The following is a 25,619-nucleotide window of genomic DNA, read 5'->3' as shown; positions in this document are numbered from 1 at the left end:
ATATGTTATTTTAATGAACAGAGATTAGTTTTGGGGATTTTTAGAGTTAAAACCCCTAATGTCAACATAATGGAAGAGCTGGAGGATAAGTCAGGAGGATTTATAATCTAGGGGCCATGAATGGCACGGCTAAACTGTACAACACTGACAGCAGTTACAAGAGCTGTTATAAGAAGCAAGTGTAGTCAGACAATGCTTAATTGGAAACAAAAGATAATTTGTTGCATTTACTGGTCTATTTACCTCCATGGAATTGCCTTCATCATCGTGCACACTCAGGATGACTTCTACATTTTTCGGGGTCTTCTTTTTACCACGGTCAAACTCTCCCTGCAGCAAGGTTACGTAAATATCATTCCTCACGTTTCCTGGAGAAAGGACAACAGATGATCAGGTGGATGTGCTGAGAATTTATGAACCCCTCTCACGGCTCTGTAAGCAATTAAAATGAACATGACCATGGCGTATGTGGAGCAATGCCCAGCAACAAAGACTTTAATCCACCTGGGAGGATAATTTCTGGAAAGCCCATTTTCCTCACGATAGCTGTGCTGCGGTCGACAAAGTGGGGGTAGTCTTTCCTGACTTGGACGAGGTCCCCCGGGAGGAGCTTCAGGGTCACAAACAGCCCTGCCAGCAAACATGTAAAGAAATTCAATGAGGCAGACACCAAAAGGACCCACCCTGTAGACCCCTCACACATCATTTATTTCTCCAAAAAACAGAAAGGTCAATTTAGAGCGGCCCTCTAAAATCACAGGGGAACACACTGTCTGTGAGCACTTCATTTTACCCTGGCCTTTGTGATTGACCTCCCGCGTCGCGATGACTTTGTTGAAGACAGCAGTGAACGGCTCGTTCTCTCCTATGACTCGAGACCTCTGACGGATGTAGGTTTCCATAGCTATCCTGGGAGAAAAGCATCGGGAGGCGTGTGAGAGAAAGCAGCTGACAGCATGTCTGACAGGTGACAAACAAATGGACAGAGGAGCTGCAGAGGCAACGTGAGGCTTTTTGGATCTCTTGACAAGATGCACCATTATCCTTCCCCACACACAACTCACCTGAAGTGGCTACCAAAGTAACACAGAGTGCTTTCTCACATGTGTCAAATGAAAAACATGTTACTCAAAAACACTGTGCAAGCCTCAAATGCACAGTTCATGTTCTCACCACAGTATATGTACTTCCTGATGTATCCATACAGATAATAACTGCATCGTGTAAGCACAAATATCTTGATCAAGTGGTGCATCAGTGAGTCATGGTTACCAAATTGGATTACACGGCTTTTCTAATGAACTGTGTAACTCTTAGACATGACAAATTCAATTACAGCGCAAGGGACAATGTGTCCATCCTTGAATTTTTGTGACTTATCACCTTTATACATTCAATTTAAAGGTACAACTCGAACAATAGTAGACTACGTGGGGTGAAACTGAGCTCCCTTTCAGTCAGTTCACTCGAACTGACTTCTGCAAAACGACAGGAGACCAAGAGCCAGTCGAGGCAGCCCCATACATGTTTCTAGGATTTTAGGACAGTACTAGTATTCTAGGATTTTTCTTGGATTTTAGAACATTTCTAAAATTTTAGGACATTTTGTAGGACATTTTGTAGGATTTTAGGACATTTCTAGGATTTTGGGACACTAGGACATTAGAGGGTAAGACCTCTGTTGGGAGGTGCGGGGGATCCTTCACTGGCACTTTTTTTGACAAACAAGCTCTATTTTGTTGCTTTTTTAAACACTCTGGTACCTTGTGTATACTAAAATTACAAAAACAATTCTCAGTGTGAATCACTTTGGCCCGCGGACTGTATGTTAAGTATCACTGTAGTATTGGATATGCTTGATATACCATAGTATTTGTATTATGCCTCTTTTTTAGTCATCCTGTTTTTCTGTACCACTGTTACTGAGTATGGTTGAGATAAAATGTCATAGAGGAACAATAGGTCAATCATGTAGAAGGGACTCTCAGCATACCGTAGCAGTTTGGTCAGGTGGACATACAGGTAGGACAGAGTTTACATGTAGCCTGTATGGACATAACAGCAGGGGGAAGGTTCCGTCATGTTAAAAGATTGTTATGTATTGCAAGGACATTTCTACAGGTTGCAAAAAGCAAGACGTGCCACACTGCCTTTTTTTTTGTTGAAGCCTGCCCCATTCAGACAGAGCACTTTTTACAGCTTGCTGCATCTTTTTAAAATTGTTGCTAGGAAACCACAGAATCACCTGTCATTAGCTTTGCCATTGTTTTGCTGTGATGTTAACTCACAGACCTGTACTTAGAAATCTGCATAAAACATGGAGAGGTGGAGGGCACTGATTGAGGCTGAGAGGCTGTTAACATACAGAATTTTGGTCACATGGAAATGGGGATTCGTGTAGGTAACATTATGTAGGACCCTCTAAAAGGAAAGAAAACCCAAGGATTATCACCAGCTGCTCCAGGAGCTTTACCTGGATGATGGTCTTTTCACCCTTGAGGGGGGTAAATTCTATGATCGAAAATCCAAAAGCCCAACTATGAATGTGGACTTGCAAGGGGGATGAGCAGGTTTATCATGTTACTTGTTTGTTTGCAGTTATGTGTATGTTCCAAAGTATTGTTTGCCATTTCCACCGAGGACCACATAAGAAGTGTTTTTTTGTAATGTTTTAAGTTGTTGTACTTTTAAAATTCCTAATGAAAAACAAATCAAAAATCAAATCAAGGCGTATTTTAGGATGAATCGGGAGCAGTTTGCCAATCTGCTGTCAATCATTGGGCCTAATTACAGTTGATTACAGTATGAAATGTTAGAAATTAGTTGAGGAGACAATTTGATCAGATATGTCCAGCAGCTCGCCTGTGATAATGTTGAAAGAGCTAACAGTAAATGCGGCAAGTAGCTCAGTTAGTTGAGCGGACGCCCCATGTACAGATGCTGTGTCCTCGCCGCAGCCAATTGCATCAGATGCTTTTAAACTGAGTTCAAGCTTTTTCAGCTCAAGCTGTCAAGGGCACAGAGCACAATGTGTGGAAAAAACGTAAAAGATGCTTCACTCTCACAGAAATCAGTTAAGAAAGCAGCTAAAATGCTCTCTGTCTAATTGGGCCATAACTGTTTTTACTTATATAATATATTCCTCACTGTGAAATTAGCTTCTTACTTTTTACATTTTACATTACTGCTGAACTAATGAGGTTTCTATGAACAGATGTAAACACTGCAGGAACAATGCTGAAACTGACATTTAATCAGAGTTTTAAATAACACCATCAGTTGGCTGTTGTGATTATTGGACTCCACTATTTGGCTCACTCTTTGTAGGTGTAAAATACAGAAACGAAATGTCAGTGACACAGCTCCTTAGACAAATGACAGTCATGATTAAGCAGTGATAAAAATGGACATGTCATTTCAGGGGCGATCACGAACCTGCAGATGATATTAATTACTTCTGACTCACAAGTTAAATGTTTTGATGGCCTTTTGCAAATTACAAATTAAGTTTTGTACTGCACTGCATGGTTTGAATTGGTAATTGTACTTATTTTAGGAAATGCAACAGTGTTTCAGAAAATGTGCTTAAGCAGCTGAGAAAAACTGTCAAAATAAATATCAGGGCCGTGTTGTTATTTTAATCTAGGAAATATACACTTTTCCATACCATTCCATTTAGACATTGTTGTTATTAGTTTGTAATTATCTAGTTTATGATGAATATTCACAAATTGTCACTCAGTACGGATGCACTCATCACGGCTGGAAAGATTAACAGGTGGTTCTGTGGTATAGTTTGTCTTTTGTGAGGAACACGCTTAGAGAGTTAGTGTTTATTTACGAGCAGAGAAGTGCATGTCCTGGAAACATTTTGTCGTTTTTACTGAGAAAACAAACTGTGCTTGAAGGAAACCTATTATGCTTTCCCTTATTTAGTTGCTGTGAAGGTCTAAGGACAGGAGGAGGTCTTATGCTGTAAAGCCCTCTGTGGCAAATTATGATTTGTGATAGTGGGCTTTATAAATAAAAATGATTTAACTGAATTATTTTTCTGTCATATAAATGATGTTCATATTAAATAAAATAATGAAAATGAAATAATGAAGTAAATGTATGTAAAAGTAATCTCTGTGAACAAAAACCTCATGAGGTTTTACACTGTTCTGTATACTTTGTTTCCAGCATTTTTTCTATTTTCACGACAAACGGAGGTCAAGTGTACACTGCAAGTGTTTACATCACCCAGGCTACACTGCTACGTGTAGCTTCATGGTAACGTCAGGGAAACATGTAACCTTTGTTGCTGATGTTGTTGATTTCTTCCCAATTTCGGATTGATTTCCTGCTGGAACATGTCTGGTTATGAAGATTTTGGTTTAAAAATCTTTTATTGTTGATTTGTCATGACAGAAAGTGCCCCTATATTCGACATTGACGGTACAAAGACATCAAGAGCGCAGGTGCAGAAGACCTGCAAACACCGGCCTGTCAGAGCAGACTGAGCTTTTTCAGGAGGTGGGCTTTAACAGACACGTGCTAAAACGGAGCGTTTTCAGACGGAGGGTGAACACAGGTTTTCCAACACCACTGTTGGGGAATAACTTGTTACCTAAATAATTGTTATGTAATTAAATTACAAAATAAATGTAACTGTAATCTGTTACACTTGCTGAGGAAAAATATGTATTTAAGTTTCAATTACTAATTAAATGTTGGTGAATACAAAGGGATTTAAAATAAAATAAAAATTAAAAAAACTAATTAAAAACATTTTTTTCTTAATTATATGTAGAAAATAACATTTATTTTATTGCTTTGCATTTTTTCACCGTATAGAAGGCCCTCTTTTGGCATATTTCCGGACAACAGGGTCAACAAAGCTGGCTTACAAAGAGTTGTCACTACATGCAGACAGCATCGATTCATTTTGTAGTATACATTCAACTTTCAATTGTTGTTTTTGATTGGTTCTCTTGTTGGAATCTGCACTGCCTCTTATCTTCCAATCAAATCATGCACACTGCTCCTAGCAACCTGAGTCTGCCATGCTGTGCTGCAACAGGCCAGCTGCACCGAGGTGAGTGGCAAAATCCTCGGACAAAACGCCTTTCACTGCTGGAAATTCAACAATATCTTCCTTCTGAATATAAAAAAATGTTCTAACATGACAGTGTAAAGCTTGTTTATCAGCCCTGAAAATGCTGTCAGCATTGAATTGCTAGATGTCAAACCTGATCTATGGCCTAGTTACTTTAACTGCAATCATTCACAAAAGAAAAGTATTCAAAAAGTAATAAAATATTATAGTTCAAATTACTTTGATAAAGTAATTAAAATAGTTACATTTTTACTCATTTCTACAGTAGTTTTAACAGGATAACTAGTGTTTTGTAACCTATAACATTTAAAGAGTTACCTTACCAACACAAAATAATGTGTTTTGTGAATGTTAAAGCATGTTAACATGTTCTAGTAGAAAAGCAAAAACAAGTATGAGCCTGGAAATGAGCCTCATAGGTCCCCTTTATTCTGAATTAGCATATACAAACTGTAAAATGCTTCTGTCTTTCATGTTAGAATACTGTCATATAAATCTACATTTAGTATTTTTAATAGTTATCCAAGCATTTGATGAGCCCTGATAACTATTCTACCCCACAGAAACATGTTTTTTGGTCTGTACCTCCCCAAGAAGACACAGTGAACTGTGACACAGTGAGACACCACAAAAAAATGTAAAGCCACTAGAAAATTTGGGTTTAGATGTCAAGAATCAGTCAAGATATTTTTGGCGCTCTTCCATCTAGGAACCCTGTGAACGCATCATCGTCCTCATCCCCTTATTGTGCGGGTGCTATGAAAATGTGGCCTTGAAGCCCGCCTTTGAGAAGTACTAACACTCAGGAAGTTTGTTTTTATGCATTTGTCCTTGAAAATGCAACACAGGAAAAGTTGAATTGCATCCTTGAAACAGCTGTGATGGAGCGCAGTAAGCAAATATAACTCGAGACCTGTTCCAATTCTTTTCCATTATTATTTTGTGACAAACAAGGCTGAGCCTGTTAACCGAATGAGAAGTGTGACAACATCAAAAAAAAGACTCACTGCTGAAAGGGGATGAAATGCTGTTTGTCCTCATCGTCTGTTTTGCCATGAGCGGTATCTGTAATGTCCATCACTGCAATGACAAAGGGAGTATCAGAGTGAGGCAGCAGAATGTTGTCAAGGATAAGCTCATTTACCAGAGGAAATTCTTTTTATTATTATTTTAAAAAGAAAAAAAAGCAGGAATTTACTTGTTTTAACCCTTGAAAACCCAAATTGGCTTGATTTCTTTCAAAAACAAGAGGACAACGAGCAACTTCACAAGAAATAGCCCAAAAAATAGCAAGAAATTAGTAAAAAGAAACAAGAACTTTACCTGAAAATATGGAGGGACAGTTAAAAAAAAAAAAAAAGGAAAGTAAACAACCTCAAGAAAATGATATAAAGATTAAATTACGTTTTTTTTCTTTAACTTAATTTTAAATAGATAATAAAATAAATTAAATATATATTTTTCTGGACATTTCTCCCTCATGTTTTGATAATATCTAATAATCTCCCCAGGCTAATTTTCAGATAATTTCCTTGTCATCTTTTACTTTTTTTTTTTTTTTTTGCAGTTTGCTGGACATTTCTTGCCAGGTTGCTCATGATGTTTTTCCATTTTTTTTTGTAAAAGAAATCAAACCAATTTTCTCAGATTCAAGGGGTTAAAATGCCAGTAATACGTGTCTGAATGAAGCACAAGAAAACTGACATCGATCCAGGGTTTAAATGGTTAATAGCTTTTAAAGTTCATTAACTCCTCTAACTCTGTATTTTCTACTTCTAAAACAGAATCTGAGCCAGGTGTTGGATCACAATCACCTGTTGCCTGGCGCGGCAGACAGCCAGCATAGTAAAACAGATTGAGGGTCCTCAATCTCCAAATGCCTCTGAATGGCTCATTCCACCCAGCTCTTTTCCTAAAGTGATTTTTTTCCCCTGGCTAAGAATAATGTGACTTCTGAGTGAAACGTTCTTTCTGACTTCTGGTTTCAGTCCATTTGCTGGAACACCAGAGGAAACCATTCCTCATCAAATCCACTAATCATCTGGCCAAAAACAAAAAGACGGGTGCTAAACCAATTTCCACCGACTCCTTTGCCAAGGCAGAATGGAAGCATTTTCTAGGTCAGGAAGCAGGTGTTCCCATTTCATTCAGCACATGGATCCTTCATTTTTACACCTCCACAGAACTATTCATGCAACTATTGCACCAGCGAGGAGTGGCATTTGTTTTGGGCGTTTTTTTAACCTGACTTTTGTATTGCCTAAACAAATATTAGCAGCTCACCAGCCACACCAAATGGTCTCCTCAGTCCTCCGGTTTGTTTTTTGCCCTCTCTGAGCTCCATGCTGCCTACTCTGATGATCTGGCACACCAGGAAGAGACGCTGCCTCATCAAGTCACTGCTGCTCAGGTCCTGGACGCAGAGGACAACCATAAAAATGATTTATTACGGCATGTTAAGTGATTACATACAAAAGACAGCAGGCTGTGTGTATCACTACCCTTGTTACTGTATGCATTCATATGGCCTGAGCTGCAGACCAGATGGCAGGTTTTACAGGATAAAAGCATGCAGTAAAAGGCTCAAACATATTGCTCTCCAGCATCTTTGTGTATTTATTTTTCTGGAGGTTTTTCAAGGCCAAAGAGTCTTGACTTGTGTGCATTGAGGAAGTAAATATAATAATTAAATTTCACTTCTTTGCCTTGATGAATGTAGTTTCTGAACCACTATCTCCTCATGGCCCACATGTAGGTTAACACAGCGGCTTGTTTGCAGGCAACTGCTGACTGTGTCATTAACATAAACAGCAGCGATATAATGGAGGCAAATGTATTCAAATTTTCAAAGATGCGCCGTGAATGTGAGCCATTCAGCGAAACTTTCAGCAAATTAAGAGCGGTCCAGGAGCAAATTGTCTTCTTTGTTACAGATTTCAGGCGGCGTTTGGATTGTTGAAATCCGAAGCAGAGGGAATACAGTCAGTGGGCTGGGATTCAGTTACCGTGAATAGCGCTGGCAGGTTGTTGAGTTTTTCAATTTCTTTAGGCATCCCCATACTGTCCCAGCGCACCAGGAAGTTCTCGCTGCATGAATTTAAATAAGAATCACAGTTAGATATCACGTTATCCATAGGCATCTGGAGAAATAGAAAAACAGAAAATATCTCGTGCAAAATGTTGCATTATTTAAGCAGTCTCACCAGATAAAACCTTAAGTGTCAAGAAAATTCTAAGACTCCTGCATTTTGAATAGTAACAATGTGATTATATATTGTTCCCTATAGACTGTTTTTATAGCAGACATTTGTATTTGCCAAACACAGGTAATGGCAGAAAGACCTGGCTTACCGTCATAACTAAAAGGAACACAGCCACCATTAATGGTATTAGTTACCCCTGCAATGTTACTACTATGAAAAGCCAAAATGTCCGCTGGCTGCTGCAGTGGAATACTCAAAAAAAAAAGAGTCCCCACACATTGTCATGGACAAAATTTCAAAACTTTTCCATGTATTTTCATGGACTCCTTTTTTTCTTTTCTCACTTTTCCATGCGATTTGCAAACATATATAGATTCAAAGTCTATTTAACATAATTTCAGCATTTCGCATTGTGTGTACAAGGACCACTGTAAATTTTAAAATCCAAAAATAATTTATGTTTTAACAGTCTCTGTCTATTATAAATAGTGTAATTCTGGCGATTTGTAAAGACATCTACCTTTCAAAAATGAAAGAAAAAAAATATTTTTGTAAAAAGGGAAAAAAACTTAAAAAGATATTTTGCCTTCCAAACTTGTTTTCTTAGAAAAAAAGTTAATACAAAAATTTCCTATTTTTTTCAAATTTCCTATAAAAAATGCCCCAAAAAAGAAGAAAAAAATGCCAAAAATGTTTAACAAAAATGTGTTTGCAAGACATTTTTTAATCAACTGTAAATTAAATACAAGTTATGGACATTTACAGTTGCATGCCCCTCCCCAAAGCCAAAAGGGCTTAAAAAATTGCTTGACATACCTCGTGAGCATACACAAAGGGAAAGAAGGAATGCATTGATAAAATTAAGAAACTTTCATGATGAAGAAATACAATAAAAACAACCAAAACACCACACATCAACACATTTTAAAGCGACGCTCTGTCGTCAGCTGCAGAAAATAAATCACTGTCATGTTACATTACTGTAATTTAAAGTAATATACATGACACACTTTCATGAGTTTCAACTTCAACTTTTTGCTGCCTGGAAAATGTGATTTCCACTTTTCTAGGTTTTCCATGACCATGGCAACCCTGAAAAAACGACATCCTATGGCTTTTCCTGTATGCTTTCCTTGACCTTGATGGAAAACATCATGAAAGATGTGAAGGAGAATTCATAAGGACAACCCCAGTGCAAAGAGTTTCCTGCACTGCACTGCAGACTGCACCTGCAGTAGTCTACATAACTATCGCTGTTCTTTTCATGAAAGACTGCCCAGTGTACCCATTACTAAAGTAAAAAAGAAACAAAGCACTGAAGCACCTTTCCTGTGTCTTTAGAGAATGTGACCAACTCTAATCAGGGCTGCCACTTTAGATAATTCTGGCTTATTTCACTCAGTTATGAACCCTCCTAAGCAAAAAACACTATTCCACCGCAGCCCCTCTGTCTCTACAATGGCCCTCTCTTGAGGGGTTGAAGGTCAGGGTCAGCAGCAGAGCTGTCTGCTGGGAGCTGGAGGGTTTGTAGTGCTTTTAGTTTTCAGGTTTCACACCATTAACATTTATAAAGATGAACTTACTTTGTAGTCACTTTGATTTTTTTTGTTTTAGAGGCTCTTTAAAATCACCTCCATTATTTATGCTGGCACCATTTTTGCCAAGCTTAGAATAGAGACGTTAGTTTTCTACACCAGCAAGCAGAAGAGGCAGCAGCTTCATAGCGCCTAAAACTAGTAGCCTTCCAGCCTTGAGTATTAATTTAAAACACTGCTGAAGCTGCTACATCAGAGCTGTGCAGAATTATGTGACAATAATGCGCAACCTTGAGCCCTTCATTACTATTCTCCATATAGTATAACTCATTATAATTCTTAATTCTTCACTTTGTAACTTTGGACACTGGAGTGTCAAAGTAGCAGCATTAGTGTTGTTTTCTTTTAGTTTTTAAATTCAACAAACCCTTCAGCATGAGTGGAAGTTACTTACTTAAGTGTAAGTTTAGTGAAAAGTGAGGAACAAACCTGATGAATTCGGACTGGTCAGGGTCATACAGAGACATAAGCAGCTCAGAATCTTCTCCAATGTTGCACACAAAGTTCTTCAGGTTCATGAGTAGACTGTAGGTGTGCACCGTACTGAACAGGGTCTGACGCCTCATCTCCAGGTTTTGTAGCCGCGTCTGCAGAAAATCAAGGCCGCAGGCAGTACATTGGAACAGTTATTAGAGTTGGGTCTACTGGTTTTGCCAGTCAGGTGTACGAGTCGAAACCAGTGTAATTTTTAACAAACCTGCTAAACCAGCATTTATCTTTATGACACATTCTGGCAAATTAAAAATAAGCCTCCATAAACAACCTGTGCTGATGGTGTCAAAGTGCTAAGTCCAACTTGTATTGGCTAATTATAAGTGATATGACAATGTGATTTTTATGATAATATGTTTGTTTATAAGTGGACCAAAGGAGCCACTAGTGTCTGACATGCCGTGTGCAATTCACTGCTGGGCTGCCAGCAACATAAAAGGGATCAAAGTTCAGTAGAAGTGCTAGGTGGTAAGAGTTGTGAACGTTGTGTTTGTTTACTAGAAATGTCATGTGTTTTTGGGGGTGACAGGACAAGGAATGGCAGAGTAAGTCTCTCAAGGAAACTAAAATTGCGTCATTTTGGATTTGAAGCTGACAAAAGAGGTGGTTTTGCGCCTGCCGTTTTGAGCTGAACTTTTGTTAGATTCCCTGTTTCTATTTTTTCCTGTCAATTTCTTTTTCAGTGTCGCAATGGATAAAGGAATGGCTGATTGATGTAGTTGAAATGAGGATTTACATATATGATTTCTTCTTATTTCACTGTAAAAAAAAAACAAAAAATATGGTGGCTGCTGGCTGAAGAAAGATCGCCAAGGAGCATAACATTTCTGATAAATGATCATCGCTCATAACAACCTACTTGCTTTTGGCAATACTGTATTTAAGTTCCAGAAAGTATTATGGTACAAAATGTGTATTTTCTTTCTTCCTTATAAAAAGTTCAAATGTAGTTAGATAGACAGTTTTAGTTAGACCCAGCTTTTAAACGGTTATGTCTGTCTGATTTCAAGTGCAAAGCTAAGAGTAGTTTATGTGTTTTTTGTTTACATGAAGTCACAAACGTGCATATTTTGAACAGAGAGCTCCGGTGTTTTGCGATCCTACGTGATAATCGGATGCTTGCCTGTGGTTAGAACACACTATCATTATTTTCCATTCAGGAATTGCTGGTAAGCAAACAGCGACACCTTGTGGTATCATTCAGTATAACAGTCCTGTCCTGTGTTTGGCTTAATATCAAACCGACATTTTTACACCGACCCAACCCTAATGTACATCGACTGTGGAAAAAAGGAAATGATGGGATAAACAGTTTTAAATCTTGCCTTTTCCTCTTGTATCCTGTCGTCAACACTGCGGGAAGCAGTCTCATGTGCCCGGAACAGACTGACTGTACTGGTCCAGTCAGGATCCAGAGTGTTCCCTGCTTCATCTCGTACCACCAAGTCCAACCCCAGAATCCTGAACAGCACAGAGAATCACACAGCACCAGCTGAGTTTACAGAAACAATCTGAAAGCTATGACTAAAGCATAAAACTTTACAGTGGTGTTCATGTCACAAGGCAATTCATTGCAGTACAAAAAGGCAGCAGGACTCATACCGGTTCCCATAATCAATCTTTGCTGTGACTTTCTTTTTGAGTTCCACAAGGTCATCCTTAGGCAGCGTTCCCGACACTATCTGAGATCGATACTCGATGAGGCTGTACGCCATCTGCTGAACACCTCTGAACAAAGTTGTCTTGTTCGCCTGTCAGATAAAGATGTATACACTTATAACAACACATCCTGCAGAGGTATGAAACAAAACAAAAAGAGAGTCAAAGTGGTGTGAATCACAGTAGCACTGTGTGTGCTAGAAACAGAGAGGCCGATAAGAGAGAGGCAATCTGCACGTACCACGTAGAGCTTGTGCCATATCTGTGCCCATTCCCTCAGAGTCGCCCCGAGCTCCAGCACCAGGGGTAAATCTGCCGGAATAATTATTTCTTGCTGGCTACCAGCCACAAGGAGAGAAGAATAAGATATTGGAAAAGTGGCTCATCACTCACAGATCATGCCACATAATTCGGACAGACTCAAGTGCATTTCTATACATGATAAATAGTCGGATGGTTTCCTTACGCAGCCAAGAGAAGCATTACTGAATCTTCACTTATGCTAATTACAAGTGCACTGATATGTTATTGGCAAATGACAAGGCAGGGCGGCAAACTAAAAGCAAAGTGTATTATCATCATGATGATATGTTTACTGATATGTGATCTCACCCTAGTCCCTCAACCGTAGCCTCCTTTAAGTGGATGTAGGAGGCTGGGAAAATGCCCTGAGGAAACAATGAGGTAAAATCAGCATATATACATCACAGCATTGGTTATAGGGTAATAGAGTGCTAATGATGCTCTTACCTTCTGGGATTTCTTGCGAAGCGTGTAGCCCCTATACCAGCCTGGGGAAATATTAATTAACAGAGAAACGTGTTACAGTGAGGGAGAGGCAGTGGATGAGACAGGAGTGATGACAGTCCACCCTGTCAGGAGGACAATGTGCTAGAGTGGTTTACATTATTATGCATAGCATATCGAGCGCCAGCTTAGTTCAACATTTCATTTAAGTTCCTGTGTCAGCTTGCTTTAGAGAAGGGAGAGAGGGATGTGTCAGGGCCTGTTGTGCGTTGGAGCTCGCTCACCTTCCAATTTCTCAAGTATGTGCACCGTGTCCCCCACCTGTAGACACAGCTCCTGCTCTCCACTGGGCTCATAGTTGTAGATTGCTAAAGGACAAAAGAGGGTCTCATTATGAGGAACACAACATTTAATAAATAATGTTAACAAAGAAAAGATCTAAAGGGCCGACAGTTTGACTGACAAGTTTTGTTCCTACTCAAGGTCCAGTGGATTAAGAAAAACCCCAAATCCCTTTTCAATCACTCATTGCACAGTGGAGAAAGTCTGTTTTTTAAAAAAAAGTTCTGGATCAGAGGTTTGCAGTTTCTCCCAGGAAAAAGAAACCAATTCACCCTCCTTGTTGCAGAACTTGGATTCGCAAGCATAGAGTATCTTGATCTTTGATTTATTCCTCATCTTACTGCTCTTTCTACCAGCGGGCTGTATGGTTGTGCAGCAGGCCTGTGTGTGACTCAAACCTTTAAAGCTTTTTGACTATTCTTAATTGAAACAGATTCCCTGAGGCTGTGTTTAACGTTCCAGGAAATGGACTGTGCTGGGGCAGGTATCCTCAGAGTTTAAAGAAAATACGAGTGGAGCTAAAGAAAAAAAATGGTGATGGCATTACATCCTCTATAGTTTTCTGATATCATTGTACCACTTTGGCCTTTGGTCAATAGTTAAATTCTGCAGGTTGAGCGTCAGCCAACTGACTCACCTATGAGCCCTGCCCTTCCCTTCAGTCAGTTTATTAACCTAACAGCTTTCCTGGAGGGGACTCCTGTCTTTCCTTTTTACCTCTCCAACCAGGACACCAACGGAGACATCACACAAGAACAACACATCCTGACGCGCGCACACATGCACGTGCACATACATACACACACACAAAATCAGACAGGAGTTGCAAAAGAGAAACCTTGGCAAACAGTACTGTAGCAAAGGTCTTTGTCATGACTTGAGGGAGCTGCAATAGTGAGCAGTCGCTCTTATAGTCAGATAGAGGAACTATGAGCCGAGCTGTGCCCTGACTTGCATGGTGATAATGCTTGTTGCTGGAGGCTAGATTTCACAGCACGCTTCAACTGGCTCGGCTTATCACACCTCAGTCTGAATACCAAAACTTGACGAAACAGTGAATGTGGCTACCCTTCTCTCTCCATGACATCCTTCTTACTGATAGATATTTGCACACATTTGTCCAAACTGACATCTCCACAGGGAATCAGTTTTTAGGTTAAGGCTGTGTTTGTGTAACCAGCTCATGAGCTCTTAAAATATTAGGTCAGACCCATGCCGGCTATCCCCTGCACAGGTTAACATGAATGGCGCCACACAGTGAGATCCCTCATCCGGTCATCAAAAAGGAAAACAAACAGTGAAACCCAGCTGAGTTCAGAAACACTGCATTTTTCTTACTTTTTTTTCCACCTCAAAGGTCCAACATTGCAAAAAAAATGATTTCCATGTCTTTTTTTTTATAAAGCAGGCAAAGGTGTTATATAAATAATGTAAAAAAAAAATGAACAACAAAAAAAAATACTCAGTCCACAGAGAAATGCACAGTCCTTTTTCAGAAACTAGGCCTTTAAACGAGCCATTAGGACTGCTGTACAGTTTTGATGTCACAACTATAATATAGTGACAGAGTGCATTTAGGTCCCGCCCCCACCAGGTAGGAAAACAATCGCTCTCCATTGACTTTGTATTGAGTGAAGGTGCCTCCGTGTCTTTTCCATCTGCTAGATAACGACATAAAAATACCTAAAAGCTGCTGTGTGATGCCATGCACTGCAAACAACGTAAAGAACCCAGAACTATGTTTTGACAAGCTGCCGAACTGAAAAACTGAGCTTTTGGTTAAAAGGACAAAATTGGATCCACATGAGGGATCAGTTGAGAGAAAGGGACCCAAGTGTGGGATCCTGACACCTAGTGTACCGTGAGCAGTAACTAATTTGCTAATCTGACCACACAAACTGTAGAGGTTGAAGCTAACTGTTGCTCTCTCTCTCTGGGAGACATAAGGTATCAAAATATACATTTGCCATGCTGATATCTGATGTTTCTAGCTAGCTACAGGCATTTTGTTAGCATTTCAGCCCTTGTTTGCATACTGTGGCGCTGAGAGTTTTCCCCACATGTGGGTGTGGTTTCAGGGGTATGATGCATTGCGCTATAGACCAAATCACCATGACGTTTCGCTAACAACAACAATCACTTCCTGGTAGAAAATTGGCAACTGATTACTAGTTCGGAAAGATATGTAGTTAAACTGCTTTTCTATTTTCTTGATAAACCAAATCTACCAGCTCGGAAGCAAAACAATTTACTGCTGTGAATAGGGGCTGTGGCAAAACATATTTCAAACACCTTAAAAAAAAATCAATATCCGGTGGCTTTGATATAATGACTTCCATTCCCTGTTGGGTACGGCTGTCTGACGGCAAGGTGAAGCGGTGAAAATGTTCTAAATATAACATACACTTAAACTGATAGAGATTTTTTTGATAGGCCTTTTTTTAGGTGGATAAAAACTAACCAACCGAGGCAGAGTTTGCTCTACACCGTTTGAGTTTATGCACTTATGGACTTTCTACCTTAAAGTTATTGTATATAAACATTGTGATTTCTTCCATATGGGTAAAAGTGCCGCTACAGCGCTGTTATGGCCAATTCTGCTGCAATGACAGTGCAGAGATGCCAAGAGCTGAGAAGCAGAATACTTGGAAGCACTGACCAATCAGAGCAGACTGGGATTTTTCAGAAGACTGTCTCATAGAGACAGGTATCAAAGCCCGGTATGAAAAAAACTGTGTTGTTTTTTTTTTTTTTTACATTGAAGCATGTAAACGTGTTCTGGTACAAGGCCAAGGTACCTGAAAAATATGCATAACACGGTACCTTTAAATCAAAATTTCCATTTCCTCACATCATAGTTTTTGGAATGTCTCATATTATGAGCAAAAAGCTCAGGCCATTAGACCAGTAACATGCTGTGCTTTTTTATTCAAAAAGAAGTTACTGACACGCTGTGAATTTTCATGAAAAAAGGGTATTTGTTTTCACGAGGAAATTATTTGTGCAGTCAGAACAATATCAAATGAAATGCGCACTAAAGAAATGACATCTGCCTCTGGTCATGCTGAGAGTGACAATGGTCCATTCACCAACTTGACACAGTGTCCAGGCCTGGCAACAGCATGGCGGTGTGCCAGTGGCAGGAGCCCAGCTGAGCGTGTTGTGATGCCACACTGTCTAAAGTAAAGGCAACAGTCTGGGCCCTGGCAGCACGGCTCATCTGTACAACTCTGAGACACACTCTCCTCCTCTTTAACTTGAAATGCTTAGCCTGAAGCTGCTGTAGTAAATTCCAATAAAGCCTCAATCTGTGTAGGTTCAAGTTAATGTGCATACTAATGTTAAATCAAAGTCGGCCTGATTCACTCTAAATGATTTATCATAGAAGTGGATTAGCCAACAATTAAAGAACACCACGGCTGAACAGTCTGAGCAGCTGCTGGCAGCTCACCACAGTTACCACGTTTCAGTGAGAATCCATCGTTCTCGTCACTGACTGGGCGTGAAACTATTGCAAGCTATGGCCCTAATAAAAAAAAAAAACACACACACACACACATAGACAAAAAAATATGAGGCAAGATACAAGAGTCTGGCAATCAATCCTTGAACATACAGATAGGCAGGTCCACTGAATTCATTCTGACTCTCAGCAGGAAAATCCTTCAATCAAACACAGGGGAAAAAAATGAAATCACAAAGACAGAAAAGGACCAGACGAAAGTCATGCTCGACACACTGACTTTGACAAAAATAAAAACCATCACTTTAACTTGTACAGAAGAGCTTGTATGCAAAATATATAAAATAAAAGATATAATAAAAGAATCATCACAATTGAAAAGGTAGTATTTTAGCTTTTAAGTGCTGAAAAAGGAATAAGATTAAATATGTATTACAGGTTTGTGACGATTCATGTATTTGTACCAAACCGACACGGTCTTTTTTCCTGGGATGGCGAAGGCATGTAATTTCTCCGTGAGTGGCTTCTTTCGTTGGCTGGATTGGTTAGGTTAAGCCATGGCTGGTTAGTGTTAAAGTAAGGATGTCATGGCAGCCTACAGCCTAATCAGAGGCAGAGTAGGGCAGATCACGCCTTTGCCATCCTGGGAAAAAAAGATTCGCTCATGTTACGTAGATCACGGTTCAGTGCATGCAGAATACAGATTAATGCATAGATTAATGCACTTTTTGTAGAACCAAAGTTCACAAATACGAGTGCCTCCAAAAGGTTTTATGCCACACATTGTTGGCAACGTACAATATATTAAAGTATTTTCAACAAGTGATTGCCATGCAAATCAGTCACACTGTGACAAGTGCAAATGAAATGCAGAGCTAGATGACCCGCCTGCGGGTTCCCGGTCAGCAAAAACAGCAACGGAGAGAGTGAATGGAAACACATTCAACATGCTGAGGCATATTGGACAGCATCATCAACATGTGCCAATCGCTGGGATGATAAATGTTTGGGTCCTTTGAATATTTAAATATAGCCATGGTGGAACTAACTGAATCTCTTCTACAAATGCACAAATTTTACTTTTTATTATTCCTGGGTTTTGTTTTGTTTTTTCCCAATTTCATAGCATAAGAGCTGCTTTTCAGTCTTGTAGCTATTGCGACCTGTTGTCTTCTGGGAAAGTGTTTGATCTGTTTTTGTACAGTGTGACACAGAAGTGTTTGAAATGTTTCTTATTTTATAATGAAAACATTTGAACAAAAATGCCAGCGGGCAAAATGTTACCTCAGTCCCCAGCAGGAGGATTGTGTCTGTCTTTGACACTTGCACTACTGTCCAAGATAAATGAAAATAAACAAATCCTTATTCATGGGGGGATTTTTTTTCTGCTGTACTGAACTTGGACCGAACTGTGACTCCTAAACCGTACATATGAACCGAACAGTGACTTCTGTGTAGCATTACACTCCTAATTAGTAAGCTAGGAATTTGCAAAGGTCTTAGCTTCCATTCCTTGATGTATCATTAATCTCTTCTAAAACTTGTATTCAAGCGTACATATTTCAAAAAGCTACCAAAGTAGGGAGAGATACAGTATATCTACAAGAAGTCATTAGGTAAAAGCAAGTCTATTAAAGTTTGTTTTTGAGCCAATTCTCTTCAGGCAGGATGTTTCAAAACATCAAGGCCTCGGTAGAAAACCCTTTTGCCTCCTGCCTACCGTCTAGACAGCCAGAGACGATCTGTGTCTCTAAAAACTGTGCTTCAGCTAATAAGTCCTGTTAGGTTATCCATAAATCAGAAATCTAATTCTGGAGTTCAAAGCAAATAGCGAAAAAAGGGATAGAATTAAACCACTATGGGTTCATTTTTTTAATTCTGGTTGAATACTCTGCTTCAAAGAAAATTACAATTGCTTTCTCTGATGGAGAAAAAAAGCACCAATGTCTTTCTCCAGGTTTCTCAAGAGCTACTCTAAAATCATTTCAGAGTTATAAAAGTCAGGACTGACCGTCCAACCAGCTGGTCAGTCCATCAAAACTGAGAACAAGGTCAACACTCATCTGACCGGCAGTAATCAGGTTTGACACTGCGGGATGAGCAAACTGTGATGTTTTGATTGCAATCTATGGAGGCAGATGTAAATTTGTTTTGCTCATAAAACGCCCACGCGACACATAACACCAGCAGAGCAAACAACTTTTAGCTCTTGAGCATTTTGAGGAAACTTATTTATTTATTGCATAATATTACCAAGTGGAGCTTGTGGCTGAGTAGTACTCTCTTTTCACACGACCACAGTGAGTGCAAACATAAGTCGCTCTTTATGACTTCAGTCGCTTGAATGGCAGTTCCCTAAAGAATACTCAAGGTAATTATAGAAGCGAGTAGTGCAGCTTGTAAGCAATTGTAAGGCATTATAATCAGTATGGCCGCATTATTATATAATATTTATAAGAATGCGCAACACGTTTACTCCAGGGGCTTGCTGCAATGGACCAAGTGTAGTCATCATAACAAATGACATATATTAAAGTCCCCCTCCACTCAAAAATGTCTTTTGCTTATTGTTACTTAACTTGGATGTCTGAGCTTTACTGTGCTATGTCTGACACTAGAAGGCTGTTTTCACAGCGTGCTCACCTTGGATCTGACATCATAAAGTGCACATACATGATTTATGACACAACTTGTTTGGAAGCGAATCATGGCCCAATATGCAAGTTACAAAAGTGTGATGTGGACACCTGACGTCTCCAGTGCAGGTATACTGAGAGTGTGCTTGTCAGGCAACCAGGAGACATTATGCATCCAGCTGCTTAACTTTAAAAATGAAACATAATTGCAAATTCAAGATATGGAGTTTTCAGGGAAGAAAAAGCTGCATTTTTGACGTTTGATTTTTTTTTATTACAGACAAATTATTCTCCAAAACATTGCTTTTTAATATACATTCAAATATTTTAGAAGATTGTCTTTAAAGAGAAGAAAAGCAGAATCAAAATCTCTGCAGCACAACCACAGATATTTTCTTTTTCATTCTGCGTATTATTCCTCCTCGACAAAATCTGGTGCCTACATTACCCACATTGCAACTTAACCCCTGTCAGTTACGTAAGAGTTTTGGGTGTGTTATTCTAGTTGCATATAGGGTAGCCTTAAACGTGAGAGTGAGAATGAGACTAAAGAGGTCTGTTAACCACGGTGTGTCCCACAATCGCTTTCATTCTCACACTTGTAGTCTTCAGCACCAGCCAATGTTGACTCTAATGTAGTGGTGGGCAATATAGTGTCATTATATCTTTATTGTAATACGAGACTAGATATTTCCTTTGAACTTAGATATCGTTATATCGGAAGTGTTGTCTTTTTCAGGTTTTAAAGGCTGCAGAACAGTAAATTAATGTATTTTTTCTATTCACCACACTGTTACCTGTTCTATTATTTGCCTTTACTCACTTAGTCACTATATCCACTTTACTGATGATTATTTATCAAAAATCTCATTGTGTTAAGTCTTTGAGAAAGCACCAACAGTCAACCCAACAATATTGTTTCAATATCGACATCAAGGTATCTTTTCCAAAATATTGTGATATATTTGATTTCCTGCATATAACACTGCCTTCCTATAATGACATCACTTGAGGCGATTCATCAGATTTTGTGCAGCTCCCTTTGCAGCCTTTAAAAGCTTTACACAGCTTTTCTCACACATATAATTTACCACACCCGAGTTTCGCAACACCTGTTGACAGACATGACCAGTGTGTAAAAACAGTGAAGTTCCCCTTTAACTTCCTGGATTACTGTAATTCAGCAACGGCATCAGCTGGCCACAAATGTGTAATGATTTTCATGGAGGGTGTCAATGAAAACAGCCAGCACTGTCTGGCACACATTTATGTGATCGTTCACTCGCCCTGAAATCTAATAAAGCCAAGGGATGTCATTATGGATGCAAATAATGTCAAAACAGAGACAGCATGTTAGAATTTAACTAACATGCTCTTCCCCTGCTGATCCCCATCCTTCATTTGAGTCTCCAGCGCGGTGCTCTTCTTCAGGATATAAAAATTAAGGAGCTACCCCATAATGATGTTGTCACAAATTCACCATTAAAGATGGTGATATCTTAAGCCCCATATTATCCACATTTTCCTGTTAGCTAGCATGATATAATAGATATTATCAGAAACCTTGCGACTCCTCTTTCATCTCAAAATGTAGTTGCCTGTATTGGGGCACAGCCTGGGTTGACTAATCGGATTAAAACTGTAAAACCTTGTACAGGGTCCGATGGCATTTTAAGGATTAAGTACAGTGTTAGTGACTCCTGCCCCGTCTCTGAGGCGAATGGCAGGAGAATGGCACCATCTACACAATCACGCAGAGCAACACTTTTGAACGCCATACTGGGATCTAAAAGGATTAACACACAAAAAAAATTCCTCAACATCAGCTGCTAAAACAAGGTCATATATAACCAAGTGTGTAGTGTTTATGCAGCAGAGCGTTCCCACCTGCGTTTGTGGCTTAAAAATGTTTTTAGTCGCAACAGCAACAGAACACACTTTCTCTAAAGATAAAAATCGGTGAGAGGATCCAGGTTAGGTATTTTCAGTCCTGGGATATGATTCACACAGAGAGGCTATAGACTCGGGGTATTCACTGTGCACACAAGCAGGGTTTTCCTCTTGTGTAACACATCTGCCGCACACGACTGTCTGCAAAAGTGTCTGTAGCCTTCAGCACAGATTTAGCACTGAGTCAGTACCAATGGCCAGCCAACCTGTGCAGACAATTAAGCCTTTACAGTAAGGCTGAGAGGAATTTCCCGTGATTCCTACTACTTGTTCTGTTTTGTTTGTCTTTTTTTTTTAACCCTTCGTCGCTGTACAGGGAGGTTGAAATTATGATAGAGAAAAAAAAAATGGACTTATGAAATAGCAGGCAGAATTTTAAATATAGAATGGGATCAGAGATATTTTTTTTCCGATTTCAAAATCACACTCTAAAAAAAAGTAAACTTGCACTGTAACTTCTGTCATTATTTATCTTTATATAGAGATTTTTTTTTTGTTATTCTAATGTACCACTGGGTGACACACCTATTCACATCATTTTTCATTAAAAAAAAGAAATCTCATCAATACATGAGCTGTGTGATGAGTAAGATACATAAAATGATGTGATGACAGTAAAATAAACATTGAAAAAAATAAAGATTTAGCAGTGAGTCAGTAGCAATGACCAGCCAACCTGTGCTGACAATTAAGCTATTACATTTAACATCAAAGAAATGTCTCATGTATCCTACTACACTGTTAAATCTGACAAGTTAATCTTACATAAAATAATCTTAGAAACATTAGAAACAAAATAAATATAACTACCAATCTTAATTTATCTTATCTTTATGTCTAATTGTTAAGTTTACTCAAATTTAGCTGCATTTACTTGATTACTTTAATTATTTACTTGAGAGTGAAAGTGAGATTACCTTGTGTTAGCAACTTCAATGAACCAGGTAAATCTGACTTAACTTGATCATGACAAAGAGGATTTAGCAAATGATAATCTGCGAGTTCTGTTTTCTTAACATGTTTAAGCATATACAAATACAACTGACTAGCTTAATTCATAAATAGAATTAATACAGTTATTTATACTTGGTTTACCGAAGTTGCTGAATCAAGTCTTAAGATTTTTCAGTGTAGTAATCCTGATTTACCTTGAGGGTGTGGACTTGATAGCATGAACATGCATGCACAGTAAGCCCGCAAACACACACATGTAGCCTATCCCTGACAGGACCACACCTTGCTGTAAGCCACTGCAGTCCAAACAATGAAGTTGAAAGAAACACAGCAGAGTGCTGAATAGCCTCAAAAGGCAGACACACTTAAGCCCTATAGCTAGGTTAAGTGTAGCCAAGTCACACAGACAAATCCAGTGTCTATGCAAATTCTTCTCTCTTATCTGACATGCATACTGTACAGTCACAGCTCCCATGTGGGGCCCTACAGGAGTCCTTGAGGGGGGCTTCAAGGGACCTTTCAGCAAAATGAGGATTCATTTAAGTTCACTGCAACTTCCACACGTCAGCTCAGCGAGGTTAAGTACAAGAATGACTGGTATGCTCATTGAACTCTTGGCTCTTTTCCATTCCTTCCTCACCACCTAGTATGGACAGTTATACGAGTAATTTCTTACTGCAACCAAATATCAAGAGTAAAAAGGAGGGGAAATATCGAGCACTGTGTAAACAAAAAAAAAAAAGCTTGTGGAACCTCATTGGGTTATGGTGCCAACTCCCGCCATGTACCAACAACAACAAAGTCGCCAATAATTTGTGTTTCCCAACTTCAGTCCCTTTTCCCTTGAACTTAGCTGGGAGTTCACTCGGTGAGTTTTCCACTAGCAAAACACACGTAGCTACGTTTATTTACGAACTTACCGACTCCGTACTTCTCTTTTTTAGTAGGAATCCAGCGGGTCATTTCGGGGGAAGACGTGGAGTTGGCTGAATAAATAAATAACTATATACAAGTGGTAAACGAGGACGGGCGGTGCACTCCTGCTCGTCCCGAGCTCTACAGTTCCGCCATCATGACTTGTAAACGGGGAGGGGAGAGGAGGGCACACACTGCTGGGAGAGAAGAGTGGAGGAGAGGCGTGAACCTTCCCAAACTACCCCCACAACAACAACAAGTCCACACTGCACCACAGATACTCTTTTCCTCTCCAGGAACCTCGTCCGAGGAGCCCCAGACATCAGTCAGTCGATAACTGTAGCCATTCCCCATAAATCCTCAAATGAAGTCAAATTGAATTGAGGGAAATTATAATGAGACTGACCTGTCCCTCGTTTGGCTTCAAGGACTCCTGATGGTGTCTGCACTCTCAGTTTAAGAACCACCGGCACACAGTTTGACAATCTAGAGGAGAATAATTAATTGAGACCAGAGTTATAAATCACCGGCGTGTTATAAATAAATTATCACCAGGTTATTGTTTTTAATTTAAAATGAGATTGAATTGCAAACTCCATGCTGCTGCTCACATTAGCTGGTTTAAATGAGAACTACATTAGGGTGAAGTCAGGTGAAGTGGGACTTTTTTGGTGGATTACCAGGAAAAAAACAACAATTCTGAAGCTCAAGTAATAATAATAATAATAATTAACAACGTAATATAATATAATATAATATAATATAATAACAACGATAATCATAATAATAATACATCTTATTTATTAGTGCTTTTAATGGTAGGCCTGCTCCAAGACACTTTACATAAGATCAGAAAATACAGTGCACAAAATACACACTAAAATACACACAACGTTAAAACACACACATTATTAACACATAAAAAAATTACACATTAACAATTCTGAAGCTCAAGTGTTAGTTTAAAGGTGTGTTATGTATCTGCTGTGTCATCATCATCATCATGTAAAATACTTTGGACCTTAAAACCAATGGTGGTAGATCTGTTTATTAAGTAAAAGTACTAATAGGCTACCACAATGTAAAAAAAAAAAAAAAATAGAAAAATGCCTGCATTGAAAATATGACTTAACTCAAGTATGTACGTAGCCTACAATCAGGAAAATGAAAGCATTAAAAGTTAAAGTACTAGATGCAGAAAGAATTTGATCAATTTAATAAATCTAATTAATTAAAAGGAAAAGCAGCGAGTTATATCTGAGGAGCAGTAACCCTGACATTTTTACCAATGCCAGTTCATTTTCTAATCAATCGACTATAGTTTGAGCTTCACTTGTGCATTTCATATGGTTTGTGTGAAAAAATAAAGTAGTAATAAAGTAGCAACTGAAGTTATCGACTAATTAAAGTGAAGTTAAACATACAGAAGTAAAAAGTGGCATGAGATTAAAATACTCAAATAAAGTAAAGGTACCTCAAATTTCCCCTCCAATGCTATCTTCAGGCAAAGCAGGATAGTCATGTTTGTTTTTTAAATGATTAAATCCATTTATCAATTTAGTCATTAGATCATAAATGTAACCTTATGATTCATTCAAAAATATGGTCCAACTTTTCTGCCTTGGTTCCCTGTTCTTTTCCTGCATGTTTCAGTGCAATGATGGCTAATTTTGGACTACTGTGGCTATGATGGACTCACTGTATCATTTTTAATATTTTTTTAAGTGACAAAAATACTAAAAATATTTTAATAATACGACCGCATGGCACACAATAGCATAAGTCATGATCTTATGGCACATGGTAGCCTAAAACGTGCTAGTTTCAGAATTGCTTTAGAAAAAAGCCCCATTTAGCTTTCTTTTTTTGTCCCATTTTACCTAAATACTTTTAGGAGGCTACTCACCCAAAACCTCTTTTCATAAAATTTTCAAATGTTTTGTGAAAATATTTTGATAATATATGAAACAGTTAATTAAATGCCCCTTATTTAATTGACTTAATTGCCCCTTACACTTTTTTTGCTTATAGTAATATTACAGTATTATTGCAAAAATGAAAAAATCATGCCTCACGTTTTACCTTGCAAGTTCTAGGACCAGCATATTTTTTTATATATATTTGCTTTACCCATCCTAGGTTGTTTTAGACCAATCAAAGTTATGTGAAAAATACATTAGTAGCAACAATGTTTCACTAAGTTTGATGATTGTCTGCTGTTATTTAATAAAGAACCCCAGATGTAAAACCTTATTTGTCCCACTTTACCTGATGCTGCACATTACCCAACTTCACCCTGGTCTGAGTCATAAATGGACTAGAGCTGGGAGTTAGGACTATATACTGACATAAGGTTATGTTTGAAATAACTGCGTATACTATAATTGTTTAGACAGGAAAATGGAAGTCTGATCTAAACAATGTATTAAACTTGTCCTTCATTGAGGCTACTGACTTCAATTACAAGTCATTTCAGCACAGCCAGTATATCACAAATAACGCCCACCACCCACCTCCCCTTCCCAGTAAAGTAATTTACAGCTGCTGGCTGAGATCTGGTAGTCC

General features: G+C 38.8%; 1 protein-coding gene across 3 annotated transcripts in view; it reads right to left on the bottom strand.

Annotated features, from left to right (window-relative positions):
* Positions 1 to 23,244, bottom strand: part of dock5 (dedicator of cytokinesis 5) — a 49,620-nt gene extending 26,376 nt beyond the window's left edge. For 2 of the 3 annotated variants that reach the window (XM_042487931.2, XM_088077068.1), the window contains exons 1-14: positions 23,060 to 23,244; positions 13,079 to 13,162; positions 12,798 to 12,838; positions 12,660 to 12,715; positions 12,289 to 12,385; positions 11,991 to 12,139; positions 11,714 to 11,849; positions 10,326 to 10,483; positions 8,104 to 8,185; positions 7,382 to 7,511; positions 6,106 to 6,178; positions 794 to 909; positions 505 to 630; positions 244 to 368 (exon numbers count right to left, since the gene is read on the bottom strand). In XM_042487931.2, the coding sequence (XP_042343865.1) occupies positions 244 to 368; positions 505 to 630; positions 794 to 909; positions 6,106 to 6,178; positions 7,382 to 7,511; positions 8,104 to 8,185; positions 10,326 to 10,483; positions 11,714 to 11,849; positions 11,991 to 12,139; positions 12,289 to 12,385; positions 12,660 to 12,715; positions 12,798 to 12,838; positions 13,079 to 13,162; positions 23,060 to 23,102 (1,416 nt within the window). In that variant the 5' untranslated portion in view covers positions 23,103 to 23,244. Of the gene's footprint in view, positions 1 to 243; positions 369 to 504; positions 631 to 793; positions 910 to 6,105; positions 6,179 to 7,381; positions 7,512 to 8,103; positions 8,186 to 10,325; positions 10,484 to 11,713; positions 11,850 to 11,990; positions 12,140 to 12,288; positions 12,386 to 12,659; positions 12,716 to 12,797; positions 12,839 to 13,078; positions 13,163 to 23,059 lie in introns of those variants that run through there. The other variant, XM_088077069.1, reaches the window with a different exon arrangement.
* Between the last annotated feature and the right edge of the window lie 2,375 nt (positions 23,245 to 25,619).

This window comes from Plectropomus leopardus, chromosome 4, assembly GCF_026936395.1.
Source record: "Plectropomus leopardus strain MGB_pleo_1.0 chromosome 4, ASM2693639v1, whole genome shotgun sequence".
NCBI lineage: Eukaryota > Metazoa > Chordata > Actinopteri > Perciformes > Serranidae > Plectropomus > Plectropomus leopardus.
The sequence above is the reverse complement of the archived record's forward strand: the minus strand, read 5'-3'. Positions and strand labels throughout refer to the sequence as shown.